This window comes from Chelmon rostratus, chromosome 6 (genome assembly GCF_017976325.1).
Source record: "Chelmon rostratus isolate fCheRos1 chromosome 6, fCheRos1.pri, whole genome shotgun sequence".
NCBI lineage: Eukaryota > Metazoa > Chordata > Actinopteri > Chaetodontiformes > Chaetodontidae > Chelmon > Chelmon rostratus.
This window is the reverse complement of record NC_055663.1, coordinates 12,182,084-12,201,933: the sequence shown is the minus strand read 5'-3', so window position 1 is coordinate 12,201,933 and position 19,850 is coordinate 12,182,084. Positions and strand designations below refer to the sequence as shown.

At 43.4% G+C, this 19,850-nt stretch overlaps 2 protein-coding genes across 3 annotated transcripts; one reads left to right on the top strand and one right to left on the bottom strand.

Moving 5' to 3' along the window:
• Positions 1–329: 329 nt before the first annotated feature.
• On the top strand, positions 330–11,926 carry fanci (FA complementation group I). Of its 2 annotated transcripts, none has more exons than XM_041938333.1 (38): positions 330–437; positions 558–657; positions 746–818; positions 911–1,041; positions 1,517–1,670; positions 1,829–1,886; positions 2,086–2,127; positions 2,271–2,394; positions 2,512–2,597; positions 2,701–2,833; positions 2,927–3,004; positions 3,097–3,233; positions 3,876–4,056; positions 4,167–4,254; positions 4,378–4,508; positions 4,623–4,693; positions 4,826–4,940; positions 5,043–5,165; positions 5,425–5,493; positions 5,568–5,669; positions 5,755–5,943; positions 6,230–6,351; positions 6,457–6,618; positions 7,023–7,196; positions 7,301–7,467; positions 7,569–7,645; positions 7,919–8,035; positions 8,113–8,164; positions 8,248–8,375; positions 9,508–9,573; positions 9,690–9,786; positions 9,906–10,090; positions 10,184–10,240; positions 10,313–10,372; positions 10,537–10,611; positions 10,728–10,823; positions 10,948–11,049; positions 11,299–11,926. In XM_041938333.1, the coding sequence occupies exons 2-38, from the start codon at positions 565–567 to the stop codon at positions 11,359–11,361; spliced, it is 3,978 nt and encodes a 1,325-aa protein (XP_041794267.1). In that variant the 5' UTR covers positions 330–437; positions 558–564; the 3' UTR covers positions 11,362–11,926. The 2 variants fall into 2 exon arrangements, with proteins under 2 accessions (XP_041794267.1, XP_041794266.1); XM_041938332.1 differs by having other exon boundaries at positions 7,017–7,196.
• On the bottom strand, positions 10,602–19,715 carry polg (polymerase (DNA directed), gamma). The gene is made up of 23 exons (XM_041938334.1): positions 19,617–19,715; positions 18,422–19,019; positions 18,034–18,229; positions 17,660–17,827; positions 17,356–17,502; positions 17,167–17,246; positions 16,882–17,064; positions 16,580–16,722; positions 16,355–16,478; positions 16,013–16,237; positions 15,233–15,350; positions 14,993–15,076; positions 14,709–14,825; positions 14,392–14,552; positions 14,236–14,289; positions 14,018–14,135; positions 13,788–13,923; positions 13,460–13,706; positions 13,225–13,359; positions 12,948–13,125; positions 12,497–12,705; positions 12,243–12,403; positions 10,602–11,554 (listed from the first exon to the last, which is right to left on the bottom strand). Exons 2-23 carry the CDS (start codon positions 18,991–18,993, stop codon positions 11,490–11,492), a joined length of 3,621 nt encoding a protein of 1,206 aa, XP_041794268.1. The 5' UTR covers positions 18,994–19,019; positions 19,617–19,715; the 3' UTR covers positions 10,602–11,489.
• Positions 19,716–19,850: the final 135 nt, after the last annotated feature.

The following is a 19,850-nucleotide window of genomic DNA, read 5'->3' as shown; positions in this document are numbered from 1 at the left end:
GTTGTTAATCAGTGTGAATAAGTGGCAACCCAGAAAAGACCTACGATTTGTAGGCGTGCCGCGTAAACAGGTTGCCAGGTCTGTAGAAATCAAGTATTTCTACTAACAGTATCTTTTAACTGGCAGTTAGAAGATTTGGCATTATGTTACTGGTTGATTTTACGCTATTCTAAAATCTATGTCACCTTACTATCCCACGTATTTTACTGTACGATGGAATATTATGTTGATACGAATAGCAAAAATGTAATGTGGGATACTTTGTCTCGAACATGGCAACCATGAAGCGAAACAGGAAGTGTGCGCTGGCGGGAAATTCGTGCCCTGTTATGAAAGCGTTACCAAAGATACTGAGAGCTCGACTCCCGTTTTTAAGGAATAATTCACTGAAATAAACCCATTGTCCAATATTAAATTTAGCTGAACGACAAGTAGAGGTACACCTTTCATTTGTGCACTTCGTTTATCGAATTTAACCTTTAGTTACAGAAACAGCAAGCTTGCTAAGGTTAACAACAAACGGTTTGTGTTTACCTGCCGCTTGTGTCGCTTTGCAGGTTAATCATGAGGGCTGAAATGGATAAAATTGTCACGTTGTCAGATGGAGACAGTACAGCCGAACTTCAGAAATACCTGTCCTCCCTCACAAATGACCAGGTAACGTTACTTTGTCAATGTAGCATTTAGATTATTAAAGAAAACTGCGTCACTGTCAGAAAAGCTTATGAAATACTTCCCTTTCTAGCTCGTCACTGTGATTACAAATAGTGCACTAAAGGGTAAGAAGGTCGGGACCATGATTAAGGGCATATTTAAAGGTAAGTCCACAGTATCAACTAGTTACTGTTGTGTTTACACTGTCATATGTGTGTGTGCAGTAAAAGTAAGGTGTGTGTGCTCTTTTGTGAAGGCTCTCCACCCAATTCCACTGAAGGATCAGACCGAAGACTTCTTGTTTATCAACACTGCATCCCTCTGTGTGAGTCTGGGGATCTTCAGACTGAGGTGGCAGCTGATATCATCGGACTACTGATGCTGGAGGTAAAAAAATAAGTGATGATTTTGCTTTTCTAGATTATCTACTTATACTACTTCTATTAATGATAAGGTAATGTCTTGTAACTAGCAGGATTGTGGTTGTACTGGGCTTCAGATCCATTAGTCAAATAACAACTTGTCACTGCTAACAGCTGTTTTGAGCTCTCTGCTACCTATTATTATGATATGAGGATGATAGACATGGGTTAATACAGTATGTCATTATTACAGACCTAATGATTAAAACATCATTTGTCAGGGGACATGTACAAATTCTTGGTTGCTACTAGGTTTCTGATCTTGTGTGAAATATTTTCTTACAGCATCCTTTACTGAATTTCTGTCCTATCAGTTTTAGCATTGTTTGAATTGAAGACATACCTTTACATGCTGTGTCCCCTTTCCTTTCATCATATGTCCAGTATGGCCTATATGCATCTGTCTAATTACCACTTTGCCTCTTAAATGATACACACAGACTCATGCACTGTCCGGACCGTCTCTTGCACAACTGGCGTCCCTTTTTGTTGAAGCCATTAAGGTAGGGAAAATGGGCAGTGGGAAATCCCTGGAGCTATTTCCTACTGTGCTGACCGCCCTTTCAGCCTGTGAGGCCTTGTCCTATGGAAAAGGTAAGTGCAGAGTGCTAGCCTTAGTAGCTCTCATATCTTATGTTACCTCACAAATGTCAGTGTCTTACTGAGTCCTGTCACTGTCTACACAGTGCAGAAGTTAAAAGATGATGCTCCTCTGTGTCTTATTGTGGCTTTTTATTGTATCACAACTTCAGGTGAACTCAGTGGTGAGGAATACAAGAAACAGCTGATCAACAGCCTCTGCTCAAGCAGGTGAGGTCACCTCAGATTTCAAACTATATGTAAATGTACATTTTTACATGTAGTTTTTAAATAAGTCTTAACTCTGTTTTGCACAAACATATATGATAATGATGGCATGTGCAAGCCCAAACCCTCAGATATGTGTCATTAACAAACCTCAATGGTAGTAATAGGATGTATTTATTTACTTGTTTTTCTTTTCACACAGATGGGACCCACAGTGTGTAATCCACCTGACGACCATGTTCAGGTAACACCTTTGAGCATCAGACCATCACATTCTCAGACAGTATTTTTTTCTTTTTCTGTAGCTTTCACAATGATGTCACAATGTTTTATCTGCTTTTATTTTCTTCTGTTTCTTTCAATTTTTCTTCTGCTGCCTCATTTTAGGGACGTGCCCTTGTCATCAGAGGAGCTGCGGTTTTTGGTGGAAAAAGTACTGAGGATGTTCACCAAACTGGATCTGCAGGAGATCCCACCACTGGTTTATCAGCTGCTGCTTTTATCTGCAAAGGTGTGTGTGTGCGTGCGTGCCTACGTGTAACAACATGTGGATGTTCAGCCACGGGCAATCCAAGTCTTCCTCTTTCTTTTAATGATCTAAATGCCTGCACTGCACTGTTTCTGTCAGGGTTGTAAGAAGCAGGTCCTTGATGGAATCATCAGTTATTTTAAGGAGCAAGACATTCGCCAGGAAGAAGAACAGAAACACGGAGAGTGAGTGACTCATACACAGCAAGTGTCATAAACTAAATTCACTCTAAATCTTATTGCCTGCTTTTCATTTACTGATGGTTATTTTTCACTGTTCCTTCCTCAGGAGCCTGGATCTAGAGGTCCAGTCCATTCCGCAGGACCAGCTAAGGCATGTAGAGGGCACTGCTATCCTCCACATTGTCTTTGCTATACGACTCGACCACGAACTTGGGAGAGAATTCCTTAAAAGCTTTAAGGTTATGTATAACTCGTCCATCTCTTATTGGATGTATTTTTGATTACTTTTGTAATGCAGAGTGTGCCATAAATCTTGAATTGCATTTCTGCAGACATCTTATGGGGACCTGTGCCCTTTCAGTGTCGCCCTGTTGCTCTCAGTGGCACGCATCCAGCGTTATGAGGAGCAGGTGAGACATTTTTTGCGTATACTCATTTCAGTCTCACTTTATCTTTTCTGCCTACTTACTTTTTCCTCACTGTTTCGTGGTTTTCCTGGTAGGTGTTTGACCTTTTGAAGGGGGCGATCATCAAAAGCTTTAAGGATGAGCAGCTGCAGCAGGGATCAAAGTTCCTGCAGGACCTGCTGCCTGGACACAACAGTGTGGCTCAGATGATCCTGGACACAGTCAAGAACAGGTCAGAGCATCAGAACGATCAAACCTTTAACATAAGATGGAGGCATTTCCTGATATGAATGAAAAATATATGGTATTGCCAGCAGTTATTCATCGGGGCCACAGCACACAAATGATGTTTCTAACCTTGATTGTATGTGTTGGAAAAGTTTGTCCTAACAGCAAAAAAGGCTAATTTGGTTCAGGTGGTCAAAAAATACACATACAGATAGATTATTATGTAGTCTTAAAGTGTAATTAAAACATACTGTACTCAATTGGCATGCATGTATCTACATGTTTTAACAAAATACCAGGTTGTTCTGAAGTAAAAGTAAATAATTTTGCCTAATTTAAATCATTTCAATATTTAATCAGAATCATTGTCCCTTTCAGAAAACCAAGTTTGTCCAAATTAAGTTTAGTTTTCACTTTGGTCTTTTTTTGTTTTTTCATGTGTTGCCACGCCTATGAGTGACTGGCAAAGAGAACGAAAAGGTAGTTGAGTAAAAAAAACCAATGGCGGTGTGAGGACCATTAAAAATCTTTTCAGTAGATGTATAAAGTGAAGATGCAAACATCGTCGCCCCACATCTGCCGTGAACACAAGATTTACGGTTAATCTTCTTTCTGCACATGAAATTGTACTCTTCCACCCATGCAGTGTGTTTGGTTGGGATCATGTGACCCAGGGGCTGGTACAGCTGGGTTTCTTCCTTATGGATTCATTTGGACCAAAACCTGGACCCTTTGGCAAGACCACAGAGGGGTCTGCTACCATAGCCCGGACCCCCGCTCAGCAGGCATGTAAGCTGGGAGGACAGGTGCTCTTGCAGGGCTTTAAGGTAACATTAGTTTTTTTTTTATTATTTAGACTCATCATAATGTAAATGACTGATAGTTGACTACATGTTTGTATTTTCTCACTGGAGGATTTGTGTTTCTTCTGCAACAGATGCACGAGCCTATCAGAGGCGAGATACTGGAACAAGTGTTGAATCGACTGGTCACAAAGACAGCCTCACCTGTCAATCATTACTTAGGTAACACAACCTTAAGATGTTTGTCCTAGCTTTCAGATGTACACCAGTGTCTAATCAGTCCGGTTAGAAACTAGATTTTGACTTGACCTGCCTTCATTTTTGTTTTTGTTTATTTATCATCAGACCTTTTCTCTGACATCGTGGTCTCTGCTCCCATGATCCTCCTGGAGTCATCCCCCAAGGTGACAGAGACATTTGACCACCTGTCATACCTGCCCTTGGCCACTGTTCAGGGTCTGCTAAAAGCTGTCCAGGTACCTAAACAGACACACACACACACACACACACACACACACACACACACACACACACACACACACACACACAGAGGTTTCTGTTGTTAATTTTTTCTTCTGTTTAATCTCCAGCCTCTGCTCAAAGTCAGTATGTGTTTGAAAGACTCTTTGATTCTAGTTCTCCGCAAGGCCATGTTTTCCAGGTGTGTACTGCTTTACTCTTGATTAGATGAGGTTTATCCACACAGATAATAATTCTCATGCTTTGGCTAACACATTCGATAGTTTATCAGTAATTAAAAACACTGTCCTCCTCACATATGACTCTCTACTAGCCAACTGGATGGCAGGAAGTCCGCAGTGACTGGCTTCTTGTTGCTGCTGAAGAACTTCAAAGTGTTGGGCAGCTTGGCGTCGAGCCAGTGTAGCCAGGCAGTCTCCTCCAGCCAGGTACAGTGCTTCAAGAGTGCTGGAAAACATCTGCAACGTGAAAATGTGCAATTTCAAACACGTTCTGCCGTATGGTAACTGTCTGCCCGAAACCCTGAATAGATCCAAGTGGACGTTCATTCTCGCTACAATTCTGCTGCCAACGAAGCGTTCTGTCTGGAGATCCTCAGCAGTTTGCGTCGCTGCCTCGGCCAGCAGGCTGATGTGCGCCTCATGCTCTATGAGGTTAGAAGTGTCTTTAATTTATGTCGTTATTACTATGATTTTAATTTTGCTGCTTGCTGTTACAATTACTAACCGTGATTTTAGCTTAGGAACAGCTACATTTGCTCCACCTTTAGCATCTTGTATACATGTCTTTCAACTTCAGACAAAATTCTAAAAGAAACCCTTCAACATTTGTATGATGATTCTTTTTTGATTAACATTTAGGGTGTGAAAAAGCATGTTTTGTACTGACAAAGCAAATTCTTGCCTTTTTCAGGGCTTCTATGACGTTCTCCGTCGTAACTCTCAACTTGCAAGCTCTGTCATGCAGACCCTCTTCTCACAGGTATGTGTGTGTGTATTAAGTGTATTAGATACAATGACATGTTATCTATAACATGGAGAGCTTTGTGTCCTTAGCTGAAGCGGTACTACGAGCCTGAGCAAGACCTCCTGCCTCCAGTCAAACTAGAACCGTGCATCACAGCTCTTGGAGACCAAGTCTACCTCCAGGAGCCACTGGTACTCTCATCTGCATTGCAGCATTTTCTTGACTGTGTTTTTGTTTTGTTAATGTCTGCTCTAAATAGTGTTTGTTCTCCTCCAGGGCCATCTGGTGAGCTGTACTGTACATTGCCTGCTGTGGCTGCAGAACATGCGCCGAACAGCCCACTCCAACGCTGACGACAGCGATGATGACGATGAGGAGGAAGAGGGATGCCGGTCTGAACTTCAGACGATCCTAGAGAGCGTGACAAGACGCATGATCAAGAGTGAACTGGAGGACTTTGAACTGGTATGCCTTCAAGACAGGAGCATGCTCAGCAAAAGTGTGCACTGAACTACATTGTATGGCTTTGAGTAGTCTGGTTGAAGAAAATATGGGGATGTCTGAGAAGTGCAAGCAGGAGACAAAGCATCTATCCCTAAGAATGAACTGATGAAAAATTTGTATTTTTTATTGAATTGCACATCACTTTATTGCCTGTGTTCCTCAGCTTGCCTCTTCCCTTACCAGTTATTTATGTTGCAGCACTGGAAGCATCATCTTCAGCCATTTATGCTGTCTGTGTGTCCATCAGGACAAGTCTGCTGAGTTCTCCATGGGGTTCAGTGTTGGGGTGAAGAATAATATCTATGCTGTGCTGGTGATGGGGGTGTATGAGGTCCTTATGGAGTACAACTTCATCAAAGCCAACTACAGGTAACAGCTACCTCTCTTTCAGTGGTCAGGGCTTCATGTTGCATAAATATTGTTAAATGGTGTTTTTTTGTGTTTAATTTGTGCACTTGTCTCTGTGTGTGGCAGTAAAAGCCACTTTGAGGACCTCATGGAGCTGTTCAACCGCTACCACAAGCTGTCTGAGATCCTCAAGGAGAAATTAGGAAAGGGTCGAGCGCCCTCACACAAGACCCCTCGCAGTTTACTCTCTTCAGGATTCGTATCAACTCTCCTTACTGTGCTCTTCAGGTAAATTCTTTCAGTGGCATCTTTACATGCATTACTTTTACACTTACTAGTTTTTGTCTGAATATAAAGATCACATTTTATGAACTTAAATCATGATATATACACCTGAAAACAACTTTGATAAATACTGTATTATTCATCAGGGTGTTCACTCACTCTAGTTCTTTCTCTTGCATGTCTTGACTGGACTGTTTGTGTTTTGCAATTATATGTAGCCAGTACAAAAATTCACATTGTATAGCATCTGTCAAAACGACACTACAAGTACCGACTGAACTCGAAGAGCTAAAAGTTAACTGTTCTCCAAAAATTGTGTGTGTTGAGTGTGCATTGAATCAAGAGTAGCATTGACAGCCAAACAATAAAAAAGTTGCTACTGAAAACACTTTTATTTTCAGGGACAGCAGTCAGAGCAGAGAGGAGGCTCTCTCAGTGCTTCGCTCAAGTGGAGAATTTGTGCGTTATGCTGTGAGTGTGGCGGTACAGAAGATCCAGCAGCTGGAGGAAACTGGACACACAGACGGTCCAGATGGACAGAACACAGACAAAACTTTCCGCTTCCTCTGTGACATGACAAGGTTGGACTGCATTGGCCTACATAACAGTATTTAGTTGCACTGTGTTCCAGGTTTTATTTTCTGTGACCAATGAAATATCTGTCTTTGTGTAATTGTTGTTGCAGTGTGCTGATGTGGCGTTACACCAACATCCCCAGCGTCGTGGAGGACGCAGGGAAGAAAGAGAAGCGCTCCAGCTTGTCCCACCTGTGTCTGGAAGGCCTGCTCAGGATCTTCACAACATGCCAGCAGCGCTATCCAGACAGGATGGCCCAGCTCCTCTCCACCATGGGTCAGACACGAACACTCTGTAAACTGGAAAAGCAGTGGCTTCTAGGTTTTACACCTGAACAGTACGCAGGAATCCATCATCAAATCTTCTGTTTCCCACAGACATCTTAGAGGACGATGCTGAACCAGATGATGACAACGCTACAGAGATGAACTTCTTTTACATCCGACAGTTTCAGGTACATCTACACAGAATGTTTTTGGTTATTCTCTACTTACTTTAAAAGTTAAAATCCATCCATACAATCACTTTCTGTTGCTTCTGGTTCACAAACCTGGCTCTCATAAATTTCTGCACACATTCCTGGCACATCCTGTGCCAGGAATCATTTTAATATGTCAGATACAAACCTACTTGACTTTATTAGACAGCAGTGTTTTACATGTAGTGAGCACTGCCCACGCCATCTGAGCAACTACACTAAAACCCAGTTTTCTATTTCTGTCAACAGAGGGCGCTATTTACACAGTTAAGTGGAGGTGAGGACGAATTTAACAGCAAGGAGGCTCAGCTGCTGGTCAGCATCTTGAGTGTGCTCTCCCGCCAGCTGAAGCCCTCCTCCCAACAGGTGGGTGAACTCTTAAATGCACTTTAAAGAACAAATTCCATAGTACTTGTTTCACTAACACACGTCTACACCCGCAGTTTGTTCAGATGATCACGTGGATTGTGAAAATCTGCAAAGAGACCAGCTTTGGTGGGTGACAATTTACTTAATCTTTGTGTCCACGTCAGGCACAGTAAAGTGTGTTCTGAGGTTCTTTTATTTCTCTCTTTCAGAGGATTCGGCTTTCTGCAAGGGCCTGCTCTCTCTTCTCTTCAACCTGCATGTTCTCTATAAGAGTCCTGTAAGCCTGTTGCTCGAACTCTGCCAAGACATCCACAGCCAACTGGGAGATATTGATCAGGTACACACACATAAACTTTACAGTGTTCAGAGCTCAAGCAATTTGGCATCACACCTTCAAAAAAACTGCAAGGCAATAGGTGGCATCAGTTGACACCAGCAGTTTATAGTGATTTAATTGTGGCACACAGTTAACTACAGTTTGTGCTATTGTACATCTCAGTCTTTACATTCTACGATTATATTTTAAATGCAGGTGCTTTTTCTCCAGGACAACTCAATGAAAACTGCATTGTCCTTGTTTTAAATCCAACCTCTGATCATCGTCTCATGTCATCCCTAATTCTATTGGGATATTGGTCATGTTAGAGCATTTAACTAACGGCTACATTTTACAATTTCCTCAAATATTTTATAAAATCAGCAGCACATGACTATTACTTTCCAACAGTAACCCACTGTTATTATTTGGCCTCCATTTTACAGTACTAATTAAACATTCATGACAACTAAATTGGTGACAGCTGAGCCGGCCCCACAGGAGAGATTATTTGGGCAGATTTCGGGTCAGATTCACTCGTCCTGACTATCCTGGAGGAGTTCCTGATTCGAGGCTGGTCTGAACAGATTATCTGCCCAAATGATCCTATAACATGAGGAGTTTACAGACATATTCTCATTGTTACAATCTGTATCGGCGTTTCCCCGGTTTCGAATGTGGCTCGAAATGAACAGTTATGGAATATTAAGCACAAATCTACAATAACCAATGGGAGCAAGCTGACCAGGAAGCGTCACTGACTGGATGTTGTCACTCACCTTCAGCTTATGCTGCAAAATTCAGTCTTCTCGGCCATGACTTCATCCAGTTTTCTTTTTTTTTTTGTTTTTCGGTACAAAATATAGCACACAACAAGCTGTGCAACAAGCTGACAACAACAATCTGCCTCCATGTTTGTTTTTTCCTGAAGTCATGTGAGTTTCTGTGAGATTCCCTGGATATCGCCACTCTGAAACAATTTAGTATAAACACCAAGTGTTCAGTCCTGCGTCATGACTGAATCGTCTGGTGTGTGTGTTCTTATGATTAAAACACAAAAAATTGGTAAAGGTTGTTTTCATGTTCTTAAAATCAGTTAAGATTTGAAAGTTAAGTCATTTATTCACTCTGCCTTTTCTTTCTGTATGATCAGGATGTCGAGGTGGAAAAACAGTCTAACTTTGCCATTGTCAACATGAAGACTGCAACCACAGCAGCAGTGAGTGTTGTTTTATTTTCTCTTATAATGGGAGGCTTCTGATTGGCTGTGACACTCAGAATCTGTTTGTGCAGTATACTCACCACCTTCATCTCATCTTTAATCTCCTGCTACAGCTGCTGGTCCTGTCACAGGTTGACAGAGTGCTTGATGAAGTGGACTGGCTGATCGCCAGGAAGAAAAGCCACACGGCCTCTGACAAATCGGACTCTGGTAAGAAACCTTTTCACACTGATGCGCAGGTGGATTTATGGTGAGAGTTAAGAGGGGACGGTGGAAGAAATGCATCTCTGTCAGGGGGCGGTATTAAAACGTATGCTCCCTACGTGTAGGTGAGGCCACCCAGACTGCAGGCCAGCAGGACCCAGTAGAGAAAGCAGTGACACTGCAGCTCGGGACTCTTTTGACGGCATTAAATGAGTTGGTCCAGACGGCCCTGCTGCCCGGCACCAGTACCATTACACTGCTGAGAGAACTGACTCGCACATACAGCATCCTCACCACCCTGGTCAAATACGTGTGTATTAGTCCGCTCTAGGCGCTCTGATCTCTCTGTGAATATGGAGTTTGTCAAGTATGATGTTCATTTCTTTTGTCTGTGTTGTTTCAGTACATCCAGGTGTGTGCCAGCCAGCACGGTGCGCTGCCTGCACGCTTTGAGAAGCTGGTGAGTCTGCTGTCTGGTTTCTCCGTTTGTATCGTCTGGTGCTTCATGCTAATCCAGAGTTTTTTTGTGTAGGTCAAACTGTCTGGCTCCCACCTGACACCACAGTGCTACTCTTTCATCACATATGCACAGGTACAACTCCCTACAGGTTTAAAAACTAGTCCCTGCCAAAGCTCCACGATTTCACACAATGATCTCCAATTATGACTGCGCTGTTTGAGTATTTCAGTGACACAAGCAGCTTCAGCCTCAAGAGGGACGCTGCTGTTTTGAAAATCATGTGTTTTCTCTATTAGAGTGGAGAATTCAGTGGCGGAGTTGCAGATGACAAGAAGAAAAAGAAAAGGAGTGAAGTGAACACTGCTGCCTCTGTAAAAACATTGATTTAATAATTTTCTGTTTATCTTTATTACATCAAATGTATAGATACACTGTACAACCAAAAACCTGTGAGCCTCAAACAAACTGTTTCATTATCTCTTGGCAGGCTAAACTTCTGCGTGAGACAAAGGCCATCCCTAACTTGATCTTCAGCATCGAGCAGTATGAGAAATACCTCATCACACTCTCAAAGAAATCGAAGGTATGTGTGAACGGGATTGCTCGAGACTGTTGACAAAATCTGATTCTACATAAAGAGACTTACAGAACACTGTCAGCACTGTGTAAGGCCACTCGGTGTTTCACCAACATCTGTGTTTGTCCAGGTAAATCTGATGCAGTACATGAAGCTGAGCACCTCAAGAGATTTCCGCATCAATGCTGCTACTCTGGACGCAGCCCTGCAGGAGCAGGGTGACAGTCAGGAGGTGAATCTCACACTTTGACTAGCAGCTCCAAAAGTCCTCTCTGCCTTTCCTTACACATTCATAGTGCAGTTACTTTTCCCTCCTCCCTCTTTAGGTGATTACAGATTGAGCTAATTGCTGAAATGTTTTCCCACATGTGATGTTTTTGAATGAACCTGTTCTGCATCGAAATGTGTTGAGTTTCTATTTCAGTAGGCTTCTGCAGGGTGAGATCTCAGTGTCTGCTTCTTCTTCTTCCATCCCTTTCAGACCACAGAGTCACAGGACGTAGAGGAGACACAAGAACCCAAACAGAAGAAGAGGAAACAGTGAGCCAAGATGCCTCTTTTTCAAACACATTCCTCACTGATCTTGAACTCGCCCAGCTGCTGAACGACCTCCTGGCAGTTGAGTGTGTTTGAACTTCTGTTCTGATTGGCAGCCGCTTGGCCCACAAAGCGCTAGCTTTCTTTGTTCAGAGAGCCTTTGGTGATGTCGATGATTTGGTAGATGTCCAAGGCCTCACCTGTGGAGAGTTTGCACACATTATTTAATAGTCTGGTTGTGTTCCTATTGTTCACTTAAATCTAAAAAGAAATATGTATGTTTATGTATTTCTAAACACATGAAATGCATCAAACTGCCTTTTCTATTTTACATTGTTTGATTTGTCAAGGACTAAGCACTTCATCAGGGTGACTTCATGATGAATGTGCTGCTCTGTTGTCTGGATGAAGGCCTCGGTTCTTATTTTGAAGATTGTACAGTTGTAATTACATACAGACGGCCCTACTTTATCAGTCCTTGTTTACACTGAGGAAAAAAAGGTAATAAATGAATCCTGAAGAGATTTTCAAACTTTGTTAAGTGCTGTTTTGTTTTAAAATAAATATTATTTTCTGTCTACTTCTATTTATTTGCAGTTTTATCATCTTTTTTATTGTGTCTTATATTTTGTGTGCACAGACTTGTAATTCTTTTCTTCAAATGAATAACAATGTAAACTATTTCAATACTCCTCTTTACTCTTTTCCTCTTTTGTAACAGGCTTCTTTGATATGATTTTATTTTGATTGTGGACTAAGACATGTATATACTTGGGCTTCTAGCAAGATTTTATGGGTTAATTCACGTCATCACACATTTGTATAATGCATATAAAATACCTCATGCTATGCATACTACAGATGATGATGATGGTGTGCAGAACTCACCAGGCGGTATGCCGTATCTTCGTTCCAGACCTGTGGGGTTGGAGGGGGTTACGCAGTCCATGGTGACCTCCTTTCTCAGACACTGGTCAATGTCAACTGAACTGAAGAAAGCCACTGACTGGGGAAGGTCCTGCATGCCTAACGCATGAGCGAACATACTCCTGTAGCAGACAAAAGCACACAGTCAGAAAAGCTGCCTAAGTTCCCTGTGGATATTTTCACGGGGAAGAATAAATACGAAGCTGTGAGCAGACCTCGTGAGCAGATTTGTTATCTGAAGTGCCAGCGCTATTCGGTAACGGTCTTCGCTGCAGACGAGGTACCGCACCTCATCGTGGATGCTGATGCAGAAACGGGCGTCAATTTCGTGCTCCTCACAGAGCCACTTCATGGCCACCAGTATCAGGTGTAGGTAGTCCACTGCAGAGCTCTGGACCACCCAGTTCACTCTGCTTGTGATAAACTGACAAAACACGGCAACATCTTACTGTCATTCATTTATTCATCGTGATTCATTTCTATGCTTTGGATTTCCTATCCTACCCTTCCCTTAATGACAAAGTGGACATTGTAAAAGACAATAAGCATCTGTTAGAATGAAACAAAAGTTTTTTGGCAGACAAGATTCTTAATGTAGACTGCTCATGCTACTCGAATACCAGCATGTTGATTAAGTTTCTGTCCCACTGCCTAGCACTGCCTCACCTCATCCTTGACAGCCTTGGGCTCCAGTGCTCTGCTGATCCTGCAGCCGAGAACAGGAGTGGCTGGCTGGGCTGAATGCGCAATGCTCTCCAGCTTGTTGAACATGCCCGACTCTGTGCCGCCGGCCCACATGCGTTTGTCGACAATATCCCACCTCTTCTGCCGGGAGGAAGCGGGACTAACAGAGACAGAGGGAAATGAAGGGGCAGAGCTGAGAGGATGTCTAAGAACATGTTGCTCCTGACAAGTGCTTGTAGGTGTTTGTGTGACGTTTTACTTGCTCTGTCGCCACTGTGAGGCCAGTTTACTGATCCTCCGCAACTCCTGCAGGGAGATGCTTCCATTTTCATCCCTCTCCACCTCAATATCCAGTTTACTGACCAGCCACTCACCCTCCTCAGTCAGCTGGTATCTAACGAAACACACAAACATGCAGCACTAACTTAATCATCTTTGCACAAACAACTAAAAGCTTAATGTAAACACACAACTATTCAGCTTGTTGAATGTACCTGCGTATGCCCTTTGTTAAGGCGTACATCTGCCTGGCCTTACTGGAAGCTTCTGCCTGACCGAGGCGGTGGTTGAACTGCATTAGCAGCCTCTCGGCGAAGGGCTGTCCTGCGCCGTAAATACGTCCATAGTTGAACACCTTGGCGTGCTCTCGGCTGATGCCCACAGCATCAGCAGTGCGGCTGTGCAGGTCAGTGCCCTGACTCTTTTTTCCCTGCAGGGTCATCCAGCCAAACGCCGTACAGCCTGGAGATGAACACATTTAACATCAGATGCTGTTTGTTCTTTGACAGATAAAAACAAGATGTCAAAAGGAACAAATCTCACCGTGCATGTTGGCAAAGTGAGCCTCTCCCAACACAGCGGCGATCCAAAGCTCTTGAGAGTCTACGTCTGCTCCCACCAGGTGATATCCAGGTGGCACCTGCACCATGGCCTTCAGCTCACTGCCCACGCGATCCCGCTGTGGAAACAAAACAAAAAACAGCCCATACGGACAAAATTTCTCTAATGGCTACTGGTTTATTTTGTTGGTCTTTGTCAGCTCTGACTCTCACCCGTGCATTACTGGCAGTCAGCCATGTTGGCTCCACAGCCCGACGCGTCACCGTTCCAGCGGTGATGACCTGAGGTAATATTGCACCATACTGAGCCCCTTCATCAAAATCTTGGCGTCTTCAGGAAAGAAAGAAAGGACGTTATAAACGATAATGACTTCTCCCCACTACAGGGCCGATCAATAGATACAGGATAGCTACTGATATACCAGACAAACCTGCTGACAATAGGAGGAAGCTCTTCCTTTCTCAGCCACAGCACCATCTGAGAGCTATGAGGTGACAGAGTGAAATCACGTATTCACCATTTTTACGATGAACAAAGCTCACTGTGGTCATCCAAAAAGACATGAATAAGTTTATGGTGGCGTCACCTTATACGTTTATGGGCATTCCTCCAGAAGGATATCATTTTGTTGATCTCCAGAGCTCGTGTAGCGTTGGTTCCACCCCGTCCTGCCCTGAGAGTACCGTCCTCCATCTTAGCCAGGAAGTCTTTTGAAAACGGACTGCCAACATTGTTGTCATTACCATCCTGAAATACACACATTCGGTGAGACGACTGAAGTGCTTCCCACTGCTACTACACGCTGCTGTAATGCCCAGTTCTATCTTATCTTATCTTATCTTATCTTAAGTCACTCGCTGAAGTGATAATATGCCAACACTAGTTATTCAGGACACTCTTCACCTTATGAGGTAACTTGAAAAACCAGCACCCTGGGATATCCACATCGTTGTAGGGGCCGTTTCCATGGTGATAATGACACTGACTCTCCTCTGGCATGTAATATGGATCTTTGGACTGCTGATGAAACAGAATGCAAACTATTTCATACAACAAATTGCAGTAATGTTGAATTTCAGCATAAAAAAGGAACAGCAATCACAACATGTCGTCCCAGTGAAATTTTATAGTGCAGTGTAGCATTAAAAAGTGTTCATCATGATGCAAATGATGACAATTTCATTTACCTTGTTTTTCTTCTTCTCCCCATTTCTCCCCATTCTGATTCCGTTTTCCTCTGTCACATTTTCCAGGCAACCTAACTCCTCCACCTTAAGATGGAGTTAAGAAACACACCTCATGATTCATACTGTATCTTTCAAAACCCCGAAGAAACGTCTCTTTTGTATGATTACTAAACGTGCAATTTATAGATTATTATGTAAACAGTACAAGAATGGAGTAAATTACATTATGAGTGCATGCACCTTTGACCACACTGTGCTGTCTGTCCAGATGAGGTCATCTGCAGGGTTGGGGTCCAGATATTCAGGCTGCTCTTTGCTGTTCTGCTCACAATACTCTCTGTAAACATCCTCAATAGCTCTGTGGGACAAAACAATGCCTTAATAAATGTACACACATCCTATGCTGTGAAAAAAAATCTGAATCCCCTTTCACACATGAAGTCGATCCCTGAATTGTTCAGGAACATTTCCTGCACGGGGTTATGCATGAATGGAAGCAGGGATCAATATTCAGGAAAACCTGTACTGCAAATTTCCAACCTCACGACCTAGTAATGCTTCAAAAATGCTGTCTGTCTGATGAAAAGATGCTTTCACATGGATTGGGGGAACCAATCCCAAGACTCCACTGGTGACGTATTTGAATCCGGGACTTGTTTACGGTAAGTATATCACAAAAAACAAACAAAAGCACCGGACCAAAGCAGTTCCTCGCCATGTTAATCACCATTATTCTGAAATAATAAGAAACATCTTCTACCGTGTACATGTACGTCAGGCCTTGTCTCACCATTCTCTTCTATTCAGTTTCATGACATTTGGCACCCATAAGTGCTGCATTACTGCCATCTGCTGGACTGTCCCTGGCTTCATCTATTCCAGTACTGCCATGACATGTTTGAAATGATGCAAGATGGAAATGTTCCTGAATGTAGCTGCATGTGTGAATAGTGAAAATCACTAGCAGTGCCTGAAAGGGTATCCAAATAATTTACTGGGAACTATGTGTGTATTCAGTACCTGTGTGGGCACACAGGCCCTATATTTTCCTCCTGAGATACCAGGTTATCTCTGCGTCCAGGTACCAGGTAGCCCCAGCCATGTTTCTCTGTGTAATGCAGGGGGAAACCATCCCATGTCAGACCCATCAGCTTAGGAGTCACTCTCATCTGTAGACTGATGAGGCTGGCTCCAGGTGACCAGCTGGCCTCCGCTGACATCTTCTCACACAGCTTACGATACCACCTGGAGGACACAGGGAGGGAGTAGAGGGACGGATTCACACTGCAAGTGGCACATGGAAGTTGAACTTGACAGATAATAAATATTGGATAGGTCTGTGGTGCTTGACAGTGACCTCACCCTGGATGCGCTGGAAGATGCTGCCTTCTCTTTGGAAGTCGACTCACTGTTTCCTTCAGCTTCTCCACAGCCAGCCTGCTCGGGTGGGGGCTTTCCATCTCCTCTTCAGAGGGTGGACCTGGGTCTAATATCACGAGATTTCAGGTGAATCATCTCATCTGTTATTTTCAACCCCTTTTTTCATTATTGTTGTAATATTCCAGCTAAAAACAGCTAAGCTTCTACCTTCCTCCCACGCTGGGAGAGGAGTGGCAGCTTTTGTTTCAGCTGCTTTCTTGGAGCTTTTCTTTTTGCTGGCTGCTACCTTCTTCAGCTTGAACTCCTGCACATCCCACTCAAGATCCCAAAGCCAGGGGTCTTCTTTGTATCTTAAGTTGCAGAAAAAACATAAAAAAACATACACTATGGATGTTTTTATACATTGGAACTGCAGATTGTGCATAAATCTGCATTTCTTTCTACCATATCACCTACTTCTAAATTAAACAATGCGCTAGAGTCAGAAACATAGTGATAAATCTTCTCACCTGTCATCCTGCAGCAGCTGGCAGGCATCATCCGCTAGAGCCATCAGAGACTTCTTCATCTCTCGCTGGAGCTCTTCATAAATGTCCTGAGAATCTTCTAGGTAACGCCCCCAGTTTTGGTTGACAGGAAGGTAGCTCACACCCATCTCCAGCATCCCTGCTAATGTCACTGGATGAGGACACCTTGTAAAAGATAAAAGGTATTGTGAACAAAGCGATATCACATCATTGGCTTGGCAATCAATAGATGCAAGAGTTAATGCTTGTGGGTTTGGATTTACTGACCTCTCCATGAAAAGGGGCAGCTGCTCTGAGAAGACTTGATGTGTGGCCTCAACGTCCATGGCGCAGTACTGCATCAACTCCTGTAGAGGTCAGCAAAGCCCAAATTATCTGCCTGTAAGGCCCTTCTATTAATAATACTTTTGGCCTATGAGTACTGATAATCTGACATGGGATTTGTCAAGCTCTGACCTGGAAGTTGTTCCTGACATCCATCATGTTGCCCTTCACAAAAATGTCTCTGGCCTCTTTCTGCAGTGGCGGCCCTCCCACATACAGAGCATGGACATCAGCCAGGTTATTAATGCTGCTGATATTCACCCAGTCCCAGGAGCCAATCTACACACAAAAACATGGTGTCACATTGGCTTTTGTTGATGAAAAAGCCATGTCACTACCCTAAGCAAAAGAACCTGACACTTTCCACAAATAAAGCTGCAATATTACAATACCACTGCATGGTGCACTTGAAATATGGTGAATAAAGTACACTAACCATTGGGCCCTCCCTTTTCTGTACAGCTTTCTTCATGTGTTCCTTGACCTCCTGAAGACCTTTATTTTTACCCATCTTACTGGCCATCCACAGTGTGCGCTGGAACCCAGTCAGCCCAGAGATGGCCATGTGCAGGCTCATGGTGTCCATGAAGCGCACCTTAGAACCCTTTAGGAAAGAAAACAAATTTATGTCATACAGAGGCAGATACAGGATACTCAGCACATTTACTCGTGTGACTCAGAAAACAAGGACCATAAGATAAATGAAATAAAGATGCAAACAGAACAAAGAAAAAGGAGTGAGAGACAGTTGGGTTGAGAAAAAGCCAAATTAGAAAGAAGGATAAAACAAACCACCCTGTGAATACTGACCTTTAGTAAGTATTGCTCCTTAATGTAAGATCGATCAAAGCTGACATTATGGCCCACAATGAGCCTCTCCTTCCACTGACCCTCTGGCGGGCAGACAGAGTTGACAGGTGTCTCCAGTGGGATGAGGTCAGCGAGGGTCAGCTGGTTTGACCAGGTGTACCGCTCTTCAATCAGACGCTTACTGCACCAGGAGTACCTAGCAGGTGAGAAATATACACATTGGGGAAATTAAAATCTAATTGTTGCCCATTCCTATCTTTCATGCATCAAAACATTTTTGTAATTTTGCCTATTAAACAAAACAACTCGACCCATAACACAACACCACGATGAAGCTGATCAATCCTTCCAATAAACAGTTTAATGCCAGTCGGTGCATTCTCCTCACCAGTTAGTGGGAGACACAGCAACAGCCAGCGTGGGACACTGTCCCTCCGATATGCACACCTCCACATCAAACACCAGTGCTGACTCCTCTGGGAAATCAACCTTCTGACTCTGCCCGTTGGGTCCATAGCGTGTCCAGCCAACCTCCCAGCTCCACTCCTGTGGCATGGAAGGGAGCTCAGCCAGCTGCAGCTGGCTGGCAGCCTCAAGGTAGGGCAGACTCTGCTTCTGGGCCAAGATACGAAAGTGCTCGTCAATATTTTTGCCATACATCTTGGGAAGCTTCAGCTCCACATCGGGCAGCAGTGAAGTTTCCTTCCCCCACAGCTGGTGCTTCTGCAAGTGCTGAATGCTGCGCTCCACATCGTCCTCTCTGTACTCTGGTTCCAGTCCTCTAAAGATCTGCTGGTGGAGGTTCCCTGACAGCATCTGAATGTTAAGGGGGTTCATGCGGGTGTCTGTGGAGACCTTGCCCTGAAGAGACTGAGGTTTGGTGGAGTAGAGGGAGCGGAGCCACGTCCATTGTGGAGAGATGAGAATCCTCTGCAGAGGACAACGCAGCACATTCAGCATCACCTCATGAGGACTTCACACGGCAGCTGGAAGACATTGACATATCAACATTATGATGTGATACATCTTAGCTTCAGTTTGTCACTCATGTAATGTCAGGCACAAATATGTACAATACACAGCTATATCTATATCTAGGCCTCAGATAGATACAGATCAATAATGCTTGGTTTTTTGCAATGGTGGGATTTTTTTAACTGTAATTTTAAGTGGCTCAATTTTTGCTGGTCTTGATTAAATAATATCTAGCTAACGTTAGCGATTTGCTGAACTTACGTCTTTGTGAGTAAAACGAAAGATTGGTGTTTTTCCACTCATTTCCCACCTGACGTTACTTCACGTGCTGACTCACAATTTAGTCACCTTATTGAGGACGAGGAACGGGGTCAAAACACTTTCACAAATATAAGGTTAACTTGCTCAGAAAGTTACCACCAACTTTAACATTTACGCTAACGTACACCACCAACCTCCTAACGCATGCTTACTAGCATCTGACCCATGCTCACCCCTAAATGGACTGTTGCTAATTTCTGAGCAATCCCGAAATAATAACTATTTAATCCTGGGCTCAATAAGTTTGTTAGCTAGACTATCGGTGAAGCAAAAAACATGCGCCTCACCTGAGCTGTGTTATCAGTTATAACGCTGCAGTAATCAACCAGAATACGTTTAAAATGACGCCTCAGCAAATGTTATTAACAACGTTACACTGGCATGCCTATCCGCAGAGCTGTGGGGTCACGGCGAGACAAAGCGGTAGCGACCCCAAGCGGTCCGGCTGACTGCATCCGTTTTTTAACAATACAAACAAAATGGTTGGACGAACACCACGGTGGAACCACTGTTTTGTACAT

What these genes read in the sequence shown, in the direction of transcription:
- polg (XM_041938334.1), bottom strand. Translation starts at nt 18,993, where the DNA reads ATGCTGAATGTGCTGCGTTGTCCTCTGCAGAGGATTCTCATCTCTCCA. An exon ending in AGGAGCAATACTTACTAAAG is followed by an intron (nt 17,828 to 18,033) that starts GTCAGTATTCAC and finishes TCTTTCCTAAAG; the next exon opens with GGTTCTAAGGTGCGCTTCAT. An exon ending in CTTCCTCCTATTGTCAGCAG is followed by an intron (nt 14,136 to 14,235) that starts GTTTGTCTGGTA and finishes TCTTTCCTGAAG; the next exon opens with ACGCCAAGATTTTGATGAAG.
- fanci (XM_041938332.1), top strand. Translation starts at nt 565, where the DNA reads ATGAGGGCTGAAATGGATAAAATTGTCACGTTGTCAGATGGAGACAGT. An exon ending in TCTACCTCCAGGAGCCACTG is followed by an intron (nt 5,670 to 5,754) that starts GTACTCTCATCT and finishes GTTCTCCTCCAG; the next exon opens with GGCCATCTGGTGAGCTGTAC. An exon ending in CCAGCTCCTCTCCACCATGG is followed by an intron (nt 7,468 to 7,568) that starts GTCAGACACGAA and finishes TGTTTCCCACAG; the next exon opens with ACATCTTAGAGGACGATGCT.